The sequence below is a fragment of the Telmatherina bonti genome (genome assembly GCF_933228915.1).
Source record: "Telmatherina bonti genome assembly, chromosome: 3".
NCBI lineage: Eukaryota > Metazoa > Chordata > Actinopteri > Atheriniformes > Telmatherinidae > Telmatherina > Telmatherina bonti.
In genome coordinates this window covers 29,804,073-29,816,868 of record NC_136621.1, presented here as the reverse complement: position 1 = coordinate 29,816,868, position 12,796 = coordinate 29,804,073, and the positions used below count along the sequence as shown (strand labels likewise).

At 42.0% G+C, this 12,796-nt stretch overlaps 1 protein-coding gene across 1 annotated transcript in view; it reads right to left on the bottom strand.

The window, feature by feature from the left end:
* bnc2 (basonuclin zinc finger protein 2) overlaps positions 1-12,796 on the bottom strand; it is a gene marked incomplete at its 3' end in the record, with an annotated part of 82,115 nt that overhangs the window by 24,879 nt on the left and 44,440 nt on the right. The window contains exons 2-3 of the mRNA XM_079261578.1: positions 12,617-12,719; positions 10,860-11,095 (exon numbers count right to left, since the gene is read on the bottom strand). Coding sequence (XP_079117704.1) covers positions 10,860-11,095; positions 12,617-12,719 — 339 coding nt within the window. The remainder of the gene's footprint in view (positions 1-10,859; positions 11,096-12,616; positions 12,720-12,796) is intronic.

The following is a 12,796-nucleotide window of genomic DNA, read 5'->3' as shown; positions in this document are numbered from 1 at the left end:
TTGCATTGTTTTTATTTCAAGGTAGACAATGATACTCAACTATCTGCTAACATGCACAGAAAATGGAAAAAAAAAAACAGAAGAAAAGATTTGACTCAGACAAAACATGACTTTAGTTCTTCAGTCTAGTTTTGTGGGGCACTTGAATCTTCAACAGCTTTCTGGAACTTGATAAAGCTTGAAACAGGAACGTCTAACCTCTTTACAAGTAACTTTTTGAAATGTCACACATATAGAAATAACTTTTAATGTTTCCCTTCTTTAGGTCTAACTCAGATGAACAAGGTGTAGGCCCCGCAGACAAGAAAGGCATCTGTAAAGAAAACACTGCCTTGAAGGAATATGAGCTGAGGTGCTGCTCTAATACGAGACTGTGTTCTACGTGCAACACCTGTTTTGACTTAAGACGTACAGGCCAGTAGCAAGATTAGCAAAACATGCCCATAAAGGGAGAAGGTGGCTGAGCTGACGCTCTGATAACAGCTGAAAAAAAAAAATGGCCACATTTATTTCAAAGAGCTGAAACAACTGATGTAGTCATAATGCGGAGGAATTCATTCCAGTGCCACAGAAGGGAGAGAAGCCAGAAAAAAAGGGCCTGTAACTGCCTTTTTTTAGCATGTAAATCATACTCTGTTGGGAAAAAAAAAATTAAATGAAATGATTTTGAGCGCGAAGTTGACTTCTAAAACACTCTAAATACAGGCATTAATACAAAGAAAGTTAAGTCATAGATGTCACTGCTGGCAAACTTTTACAGTCAAATAAATTAGTCATGAGATTTCACAACAGTCAAAAGGCAAAGCCATATTTTTTCTCTGTTTCAAGTGGTGAAATTTGACTGATAAAACTATGAGAATTTCAGTAACACGTTCAGTGTTCAAGCCTGGGAATCTGGGAAATAGCTGGAATCTGGAGATATTCTTTTCTTGGGGGATACTGGGTGTACAGCTCACAGTACTAAGGAGACTTGATCTAGGACTGATCCCTGGAATTTTACCACTGTAATTAGGTTTGTCAGCTTGGCAAAGTAAGAAAACGCTTTGTACTGTGTCACCTCAATAGGCTGGATTTTTGTCAGGAATCAAGGAGCAGTCTGCACATCCCATACTCAAGTAGGCCTCGCTGCTCGACAAAGGTGTGATTGAATGCTTAGCGTGAGGCAATGGCTCTGACAAAGTCTTTGTCAAATTGTCAGGGCCCTTTGGGACAATGTCTAGAGACTTGCTGTGGTTTTATTCACAGGGTCTGCATGCTGTGATGACTGGTGGCAAAGTTCCTGACAAGATGTCTGGGAGGAGGTTAACGCCTCACACCAACATTGTCTCCCATTAAGTGCTACATCACGAGCAAACAGAAGTTGTGGAGAAAACCCCAAGCTGTTATTAGAGGACCTTTGCAGCACAAGTTGCACAACATAAACACAAACATGATCAAACACACATACACACGGTCACGCGACTGTGGTCTCCTAGTAATAGCTTTGTACCTCTTGGGGCCTTGTGCTGAGTGTTCCTGCTCTTATCTTTGTTTATGTAGAGGGCAGATCATCGTGTACAACTGTGTGTATGTGAGTGCCTGTGCACAAACTTTTGCAACAAGGTTGTCTAAAGTGCACATGTACGTAAGAAAGCAAGTTATGTGTGGGTGGGTGTGTGTGTGTGTGTGTGTGTGTGTGTGTGTGTGTGTGTGTGTGTGTGTGTGTGTGTGTGTGTACCAGGGCAATGATAAGGCACTGCCTGGCACTGAAGCAACAGCTGGCACTGAGCCTTAGATCCTTAAGATGAGAGCGAGTAGTACTTGGTTGTTTGTGTCTTTGCATGCACACACACACACACTGGAGACAACACAGAGGACAGTACATCACAAATGCTTACAGATGCATATGCATAGATTTTAAATGTATGCATACACTTAAAATGCATGTGTGTTTTAAGCATGTCTTAATGCTCACTGAGGTCAGTCACCTGTAGCAGACTATTGATCCCTTCAGAAGACCCCTGTGTTGTCTTTGTTGATTATAGCCTTTATTTTCCAACACAAACACATTCAAGATAATGATGTGGGCGGGAATAAGTTAGACCTGCTGTTTCTACGACAACATCCAGGACAAGAAAAAGCCTAAGAAATGCCACTGGCAGGCTGAGCAGTGAGTGCTGGGAACTGGTGCATCATTGGGTATTAAAGCATCATTTCTGGTGACCCTGTATCATATCCTGTATACGCCTGCAGCACACAGCCCGCAGAGAGCAAGTGCCAGTGACACCACAGCTCACTTGGTGGTCCCAGCACTCAGCCACTTACCCATTTAATAAGCCAGTCTTTAAAAAAAAAATGGAGCCAAGCATATGCATGATGTTGGTAGAAATGTGTATTTTTTTCCTCACTTTTACAAGAGTCATTTTGTAGGTAGCCCAAGGGCTGGCATTCACCAAGGCTGCTTATGTGTGTGTGTGTGTGTGTGTGTGTGTGTGTGTGTGTGTGTGTGTGTGTGTGTGTCTCTCCCTGTTAGGTATCCATTTATTATCCATTTATTACTACTATTAGTCCTCTTCTTTCCCTTTCCCTCTCTCTCACACTCTTACTTTAGTGAAATTCAAATAAACAATCAGGATAGCACCATGCTGTGGCGCTTTGTAATGGGCTCCTAATTAGCCACTCCAAACACAGAGAGCGTCTGCTTCACGCCTCGTTTTCTGCACTCATCTGCTTAAAACTGGAGAAATTGATTCTATTTGCTTGCTGCTTAATGCACTGATGGTATATCGGCACGGAAAAGGATAAAAACAAATTAAAAAAAAAAAAAGATAAATGTCTTTAAGCCTGCATTGCAAGCTAATAAATATCATTGTATAAAACAGGCTGATCTATGTTTGAATTTCACTTTGAACTTTCTTCACGGGGAAGTGAACGGCTTTGCTTTTGCATCGAAGCCTCACCCTTCTTCTCCTCCTCCTACTTCGCTCCTTAACCCCTTTGTCCACCTCTCCTCTCCTGTCTCAGGTGAAGTGAAGCCAAACCAATTGGTAGGGGGAGAGGCAATGTCTTTTGAGGATCTGTGGAGGGTGGGGATAGTCATCACCTTCTCCTCACACCTCTATGACAGGTCATCCTGCTTAATAAAGGCACTCAAGCAGAACACATGTCAGACAGAGAAAAAGCATAACGAAAGAGGATAGAGAGAAAAACAGGAGAGGTAAAAGGCATGAAGCTTTACAACAAGCTAGTGAGCTGCTAAGGTGCTGACCTACCTAAAAATCGGAGAAAAATCTCCAGTTCGAAATAAGTCGTTTAAAGTCAGAAGGCTCCATTATATTTCAGCAACCATCCCACGTTATTTTGTATGCAGTGGCGCACCCCCACAGGTGTCTTTGCGTTGGTGTTAGTTCATGATGAGGTCAGTTTACCTTTAAACCACTGTTACACAACACGGAGGCACAGCACAGTACCGACTGTGTGTCCTCTTTTTTTTTTTTTTTTTTTTTTTCTTTTTTGTGACACAGCAGCATCACTTGGGAACTCAGAAAGTTAAACACAGCGGATGAACCATTTATGATAAATGACACATAGACAGATGTGGTGCCTAGCACAGCCACAGTCGTCCCCGCTGCATGACTGCCCAACATAAGCATGTGTGTGTGTGTGTGTGAGGTCCTTCAGTGTGTGTCACACTCCTCTGCCTCCACCAGTCTGCCTAGCTCATTTCCTCCACAAGCTGCCTCCCTGCTACTTTATGAGTGAGAGCTTCTACAGCTCTTACCTCAGGACACACTGCAGTGTCTAAATGTTTCCATTTGTGGGGGAAGTGACACGCATTTACTCACACCACAGGGCACCGAACCATAACTACCCATGTTGCATATGTGCATCAGTGAAACAAAAGTAATTGGTTTAAGTAATCACTGTTTGTAGAAGTGTGCGTTTCAACTACTACATGATTTATTTGTGATCATTTGAGTGATACATTTCGACACTTTCTTTTTTTTTTTTACACTTTGCATTGTTCAGAGTCTACGTCTCACTTGTACTCATTTAATGAATGCTGAATGTTAAACATTTACTCATTTTCCTGTCTACTAGGACTGACCCCCCAGAGCACGCCAACGGTCCCAAATCACTGCTTACACTACACTAGTAATTTCCACAGCACTCCTAAACAGTTCACTGTGACAATCAATGCAGGACTAGAATGTTTCATACGGATCGATACAGTGGCACGCTGCTGGACAAACCAGTGCTACACGAGATCAACACCTTCCCACAGCATCATTAGTGTTGCTGACCTTGAAGTAAAATTCAATTTCCCTCTACAACAACAACCCGAACCTCGGCCCCTGAAAAGCTACTTCAGAATTCAGAAGCCATTTCCTCCACGTAGAATGAGAAAAGACAGGATATTATAACTTATGAAAAGGATATATGGAGCAAGGGATGCTGACAGAAAGAGGGATTTTTGCTTGAGGAGGTAATTATAACACGGGCCTCTCTAAAAAGTGAAAAGGACAAAACCTGGTTGAGGTAAAGAAAAATTCCTGATGACACACTGGCAGATCCCCTGTTTCAATTAGTACATAGGGATGACTGTGGGAGTTTTGCTGCACCAGGGAAGCAGCGAGGACCTGCTGTGGGAAGTTTCCTTGGGCACAGACACAGTCAAAAAAATTGGAGATTCCTTTACACAGATCAGTGTTGTGTGTATCGCATGGAGGAGGAGAAAAGAGTGAGAAATTTATTCCCCCCCCATAATTATGTTGCAGCAGAGCGGCTTAGAGGTACAAGGAAAAAAAAACACAGGTGGCGCTTTTTCTTTATTTGGAGACATTGTGAAGTAGACGGGGGTAGTTACTTTTCTTGGATAGATTAAAAAAAGAGGTTGTGTGTGTTATGGGGTGTGGTGGGGCCATGGGAAGAGAAGCGGACAGGGAATCAAACCAGCACCGCAGATAAAGCTGAAGGATTGGCTAACAGGCTTTGAAGTCAGCCTTTTCATGGGGCTTTGTGAGGGAAATGGGTAAGAAGGTGGTGCTAACATACTCTGTGTGTGAATGTGTGTGTATGTGTGTGTGTAGCTTAGCTGAGCTAACCCCTACTGGGATTCCACGGGAGCTCCCAGACCAGCCCGTGTATGTTAAGCATATCATTTTCACTTTTAGTGTTTACACTGCACAGCATGTGAACTCACCAATCAGATTTTACTTGATAACCCTGAAACTCGCACGAGCTCAATCAAACACATTTGGCAACCGAGCATCCAAATTGTTCTGCATCCAACCTGATCATCATATTTGACCAAATAACAAAATTGAATTTGTGGAGTTGAGAGACAACTTATAATTTTACATGCAGCCACTTGGAGAAATGCATGTATGACAAAGATTGTAAAAATCCTTCATGCCGTAGTAAGAAAACATTGACAAGTTGAGGTTCTTGTGTGTGTGTGTGTGTGTGTGTGTGTGAGAAATGTTGTCTGATGAAAAAAAAAAAAAAAAAAAAAACACAAAAAAAACCCACACATTATGGGGCATAATCGGCAGGTAGTTATAACACCTAACTGTCATGTTATTGTGGAGCTAATGTTCATGTAAAGCTCTGATAATCACATGGCAAAATGTATCAAATGTTTAAACTGCAGAGTAGTGAAACACTTCAGACTAAATATATCTATTTCAAAGGTGACATCCAGTCACTCATAAAAAATTCTTGCACATCAACATCAGAAAAAAGCTCTTCAGATAGATGCAAAACCTCTCAAAGATATTTTACAGTCAACCTTGTGATTCCACCGATAAATGTCCTTCAACAACCTGAAACTAAACTGAAAAAAAACCCAAAACAAACTGGTTTCATATAATTATTTCTTCCCTTTTATTTTCCTCTCACTGTTGAACTTGTGCAGCAGCTTGTGAGGCCTTGTTGAAACTATGGTAAAATTCAGACTACCTTCCAAATCCAATATAAGGGGAATTATTTCCCAAATTCCTGCATACAATGTAACCTGCTCATAACCTTGCCTCTCCAGCTTGAATTCATTTGAGGCTTGGTTTGAGGATTCGGGAGCGAGGGTCTGAGGATTTGGCATGGGCAGGACTTGTGTAAGCTAGGCTCTCTGCAAGTTGTGAGAGAAGTGACATTAAAGGGGGGGTGGGGTTGCAATTTCAGCAAACATGCTGTGTAGTTTGTTTATTTTTATGCAGTAGATGTTGGTTTTAACACTGCGATGACAAAGGTTTTTCATATAAACTTGGTTGTGTTATCAAATGGTGGGGGTTACTGTCTCACTGATAATGCTGTTCTATCTTCCTCTGACTGATCCCCTTATCTCAAATCACATCTTTTTATCTCGAGCTTACTAAGAGGTGAGCGGAAGAGAAGAAGGAAGACACTTTTAAAAGCACTGGGGAGGACAACTGTGTGGGTGTGTGTGTGAGTGTGCACATGCAGAAGGAGTTGAGATTCACCTTGATTCAGTGCACCGACTGTCTTTGAAGTGTTTGGAGCCCAGCACAGCCAGCACAGAGCCAACCGTAAGCCTTCCAGCAAAAATCGAGCCTGACCTCCCCACCAAATCATAACCATATGAACATAAGAATTTTCACCTTAGGAGAATGCTCTCTCCCCCGTCCATCTCCCAGGGTGAGGCATTAAGTAGTGATAACAGAAAACAGGTTCTGAGAGAGGAGAGGTGATGGAGGGTGGGGAGGAGGATGGGAGGACAGGAGGGAAAAAAAAAGGGGGGTTACAAGTGTGGCGTACGGAGGAGATTGTGTCCAAAAAATGTTGTTGCACAGAGTCAGACTACCTAAAATGGAAGTTTCTCAGGCGAGTATCAAGAGATTTGGTGACCTCCGCGGTTGACAGAGACAGAAACGCAGGAGGGGGAGCGAAGCAAAGGGAGAAGAAGAGAGAAAAAAAAAAGATGACAGAAATTTTGAAATGTGACTCTTAACTCAATAAATACCGTTGTAACCCGCTGGGGAGACAGCGAGTGGTACCTTGACTTGAAACCCACCTGCAACTGGAAATGGTTTCCTGTCTTACACAAACACTGTGCACCCTAATCCACGTAATTGCACCCCATGTTCCACATGTGTAACTACATATGTACAAAATTATACTTACAATTAAAAGAAAAAAAAAAAAGAAAACGGAAAAGAGCAACCCCCCCCCCCCCCCCCCCCCCCCACACTCTATGAACAGCAGCCTGCCATGGAAACAAAGCCCCACATCTCAAAGCTGTTGGGGTAGACAAGAGTGTTTTTGTGGCTGTGTGTGTGTCTGATAGTTTGAATAAGCATTCCTGCGACTGTGTGTGCAATTAGGGCTAAAGGCTGTTTGTGTGTGTACAGTATGTGCGTGTGTGTGTGTGTGTGTGTGTGTGGTTGCATGGCAATGGTGGGGGTTGTTAGCGGTCCCATCTGAGCCTCCTGGAAGCTGCGTGGAGTCAGAAAAACCACATCTCATAAAAGCGGAGGCAGCCCAATGTTCTACAAGGACAGAACATTACTGAGAATGTCGCTCAGGAAAACCCTGGGCTTTGGCCCACATGTTGGCTTTTCCACTCATGCTTTTTTCTCTGTGAGGGATAAGAAAGAGGAAGACAAAATAGACAGTACGGAGTGTGGGAGACAGAGACTGAGAAAGAGAAGCCCGCACTGATAGCAATTCCATCTGTCTGTATCTAGCAGAGGAGGGAGCGGTGACAAGCTGCGGGATCGGGCAGCGTGAGGGGGGCATCTGGTCCACATTGGCCATGGGTCTGTCTGGAAACAACCATGGCAGAGGAGCAAGGGAGGGAGAAAATGATGAAGGGCTTATGAGTGGAGAAGGTAAAAGTTCTGCCAGAGTGAAGGGCAAGGAATTCTGGCAGTGAATAAATGCGTCTGTGTTATTCACATGCAGTTTTATCTCGAGCTTGTGTTCAGGGGGATGTGGGAGAAATGAGGCAGTGTAAAGGGTGAAAATAAAAAAACCTACGCACACAACCTTCTGTCATCACTGTCTGGTAAAACCTCTTCGCTCAACTTTTTTATGATTCCAGATAAATTTTAAAGCTAAAATTACAAGCTTTCAACAGCTGAATGCTGTTTCCTGCTACTCACAGTTTATGGCATTATCTGTATATGTGCAGTGTTAATGGGTATGTCATGTATCCTTCTTGGCCTCTGTAAGAATCCCGTTCTCTTTTCATGTTTGCATATTTAAATTAAAAAGCCATATCGTAAAGTCCATAGTTTTGTGATGCAGACTGATATGACCTTGGTTAGCGTATTGCTGCTATAGTAATGGCAATGGGAGTGTAAACAGAATGGTGATGAGGCAGCATGGATGTTTCAGATGTGAATGAGCAACACACGAGTGAGTCTTCCTGGCTATTCTTATACATCAGTGTATGCTGGATGTAAGGTATGTAGGTGTTTGACTAACTCACTGATCAGTCCAGATGAGTGGCGGTGAAGCTGTGTAATCCTGACCTGCACAGCACAAGATTCTTCACCTAAGAGGAAGTAGCTCAACATACGTAGAGAAAAGCCCAGGGTCGCGGCGTCACGCCTCCTCACAGGTTCACAAAACAAATTTGCTTTGTGTTTAAGCATGTGAACAGTGTGGTTTAAACCTGACGGGGGTAGGTGATTATACTGAGTCGTAAGCGTGAAATCTGACTCCCCTGCCCTCCAAAGTGAGGTTGAAGTAGTCCAGGGTAAACTGCCTCATTCAAGCTAGTGCCATGACGACAGAAAAGCTGTGCCAATCAGACAAACTACATGCAGAAGGGTGCGTGTTAATGTCTGTGTAGCCTTTTTTCCTGCATGTTTGACAAATTATATGTGTGTGGTCGGATATCATAGGAGCTATACCGTACCATTCCTGGTGTAATATTAAAACCAAACACAAAAGCACCTCAAAATTTCCTTCACAGATTACTGGGAAAATGAAAACACTATGGAAATTAGTGAGACTAGTGAGAGAGAAAAGAGCACATTGCAACCAGCAACAAAAAAAAAAAAAAAAAAAAAAAAAGAAGAAGAATGTATAGCAACAAGAGGCTTAATTAAAGCATTTAGTTAAAAAATATCATGAACATATCTGTTAGATAATTGTGGCAATTTATAGCATGGCTTGTTAATACAGAAATTAGCATCTTTCCTCCTGTGGCCTTAACACTTCTGTTCAAATTTCCAGTCAGCATCAGCATGAGTATGAAAGCCCAACTACTACAATTACGGTGAAGTAATTTATCATCAAATAATGTCCCTTGACATCTGTATTAAAAAGACAACTTATTATCTATCATCTGCAATGCTGTTCTCCTCATTTTATCTCTCATTTAGAGCAGTATAGTGGTGAGGAACACACCCCTGACATAAAGCGTTGCCCGGAGGCTCGGGGAAGATGATTGAATTTCATAGCTACTTACAGGCTAATAGGGCTGTACAATGACTGCTTACTGTCCTTAAGTGACTGGCTGCCTCTCTGTGGCCGCGGCCCCTTTGAAGCCCTTTTGAGGAGATCTAGAGGATTTAGGCAGTAGCGTGACATGAGGCTGAGCAGTTGAGCAACGGTGCTCCCACCAGCTGACTATTAGAACCAGCTGAAAAAAACACAGGAGCTACAACTATGGGAACCAGAGTTGTTTAAAGGTTGCTCAATACAATACTTTCTCACACTGTGGATTACAACCTTTTAGTTAGCTTTCTCATAGACAATATAACATTATTAAGTCAAAGCAGTGGGTAATTGATAAATATTTACTGAATGACAATTTTTAAATTACTTGATCAGTCATTTTTCAACCAGAAATAGTTGCAGGTTCAGCTATCTGTCTGCCTGTGTTTTATGTATAGTGTCCTGTCAGCTTCTTAGATGTTATTCACAGATATTAATTGATATTATAATTGATAATTCATATATTATATTATATTATATTATATTATATTATATTATATTATATTATATTATATTATATTATATTATATTATATTATATTATATTATATTATATTATATTATATTATATTATATTATATTGTGAGGATTCTGTTCTGGTTATGATTGGTTGGGTAAGAGTTTTACTCACAGAAACTCTTTCCACATACAAACTCGCCTTCTTTCTCCATGCTGTTCCACTTACACTTATGGAAAACTAAACCATATATACATCCAGATAAGCACATGTGCACACTCACACATTCACACACACACACACACACACAGGGCTAACCACATGCACATGTTCACTCACTGTTAACTAATTCATTCAGGAACACTTTGGTTTGGGTTTCAACACCAAAACCTCTGTACCTTTGATTGAAAAACGTGTCTGACTGCAATTATATGGGAGGGACTTGCAGTGGGAGGAGGGAAGGATGGATAGTGAGAGGAAACACAGTACAGTGGTTTTAGAGTTTGCTGGCGTGACATTTTTCTCTTCGTTGTTTTTTTTTCCTTTCCTTTTTCCAGCAGAGGGGCACACCGTAGTGTTGACAGGGCAGGAAAAGGGGGGCAAACTGAAGTAGAGGTAACAGCAGGGAAAATCGGAGGAAAATGGATGAGCAATGGGACTGAAGTGGCCTAGATTGTCACTGCTGTGCTTTTGATCGATACCTGTGAAAATAGCTGCAATGTAAGAGAAATACATTGACGGACACTCTTGGTGAGAAAGTGATGACAGTGATCTCGAATATGGACATAAAATGAGCTTTCAAAAATGAAATTGTTGGTTAATTTAAAAGCGTTTGATGGGATTGATTTTTGTCTGTGTGTGGGGGGGTGGGGGGGGTGATTATTTGGCACTTATATTTTGTCTAAGAATTTCTTCTAAACCCACAGGATGCTTTACATGCATTTATGACCGTCACACACCTGTAGTATGTAGCCCCTGACATAGTCCCGGAGAGTCCAACCCAGGCCATGGAGGATGTGCAGCACTTCTTCCTGCTTGAGCACAGAGAAGAGCCGGTCGAGAAGGATCTTGAGCCTGACTGGAACCGCCTGGGTGCCATACAACATCAGGCTGCTGATGTCAAACACCACGTTGGACTGAACGATCTCCACCTGGGTTGGGTGGTAGAGGTGCTGGGTGCTGAGCTTGTCCAGAGCTGCATGAATGAAGAGGTAGCGAAAAAAAAAAAAAGGCAAAGCATGTGACTGTCAAGTTTTTCTCAAATCTCAAATCTTGTCCTGTAGGTTTTTTGCACATACAGCACCAGATGATAATAACACAAGTAACAGAAAAAAGCCTTAAAAAAAGAAGCATTAATATAATCATCTGCCATTCTTTCTATTTGAACTAAATGCTTCCTGTTTTATAAATTTTATTTGTCTCTTCTGTTTCCACATTCTCTTTAGTCATTTTGTGACTGGACACAATCTACTCTGAATCTTATTTACCCATGCACACAAAGTGAAATGGCTTGTGCAGTGAGGGACACAGTGACAACGCCTGACGGATTCATTTCGCCATCCCCTCTTCATTTTCAGCCAAACAGAATGTCATCATAACCTTATCGCCCCAAATAATGATGAAAGCATAAAAAATTTATCTGATGATCAAACTAATATCACGGGGAATTTTTAGAACCAGCACATGAAAAGAAGAACAGAGGAGCCCATTGCTCGAGTCTCCCGTTAAACTACCATCGCTGGATGAGAGTCCTTTGGCCAAACGGCAAAAAACAGAACATGAAGCTTATTTGTGACCTCAGTCAACTCTCTTCTCTCCAGCTGTCTGGGCGACACCTGTTTGACTCTTCTTCTTTATCTCAGTCCCTCCTTATTCCCTTACCTCATACATCTCTCCCTCCCTCTCCCTCCCTGTCTGCTGGGTGACACCTGGTTGGGTCTCTCTCTGATCCTGGGACAGCTTTCTCCTGCTGACGGGGGCTTTGCCTGACAATGCAGTGAGGCCAGACACGAACGTAATAAAATATGAAGAACTACTTGTCAGAGTCCCTGCCAACGCCGACATAAAATGAAAAGTGGGGGAGAGGAGAGATGTGTGGCTGACAGTTCAGAGGGAGAGATTAAAAAATAGTCAATGGGGTCCTGTGCGATCCGCTGAAGGGCCCATAGGCTGCTCTTGTGCGGACGCAAGCCAAACAGGTGTTTTCTTTTATCTTCCCCCCTCCTCCTCTTTGTCTTTGTACTTTCTTGCCTCCCTTCCCTTTTTCTGTATACCCGCGTGAAAAGTCATAAGGTGTGGTCTCTTGTTCTTTTACCTCTCCTGTAATTGTCTTTTTTTTTTCCTCTCTTCTTTCTAAAGATGCAGAAACACTTTGAAAGCAACAGAAAAAAATCAAGAAGAGCAGCTAAGTTGCCTCCAAGGTGGAAAACTTAATGACATTTACAACATTTAACCACGGAGAGATTGTGTTTTTCTGCATAATATATATATATATATATATATATATATATATATAAAAAAAAAATAGCATAGAACTTTTATGGTTTGCAAGAAATGAAAGCTGACTTTATGCTTCTGGCATCTATGATAATATGTATGAATATATAAGTCAGGACCTTTAGTTAATTCACAGCAACATAGGCAGTTACACATTAGTCAGATACTTAAGTAACATGCAGCTTCTGGATCCATCAGTCTTAAATGTTAATTTCCTTACCATGAGCTACCCAGCCGTGTTTGCACTGGTCACATGTTCGTAGGTGAATCTTCCCAGGCTGGAAACACTCACACGTGCAGTTTACCAATGTGCAGCGAATGGCCTGTAAAAGTGGAAGAAAGCTACATCAATTACAGCTGCAGAACAAATGACAGAAGATGAACAAAGATTGAAAGCTTT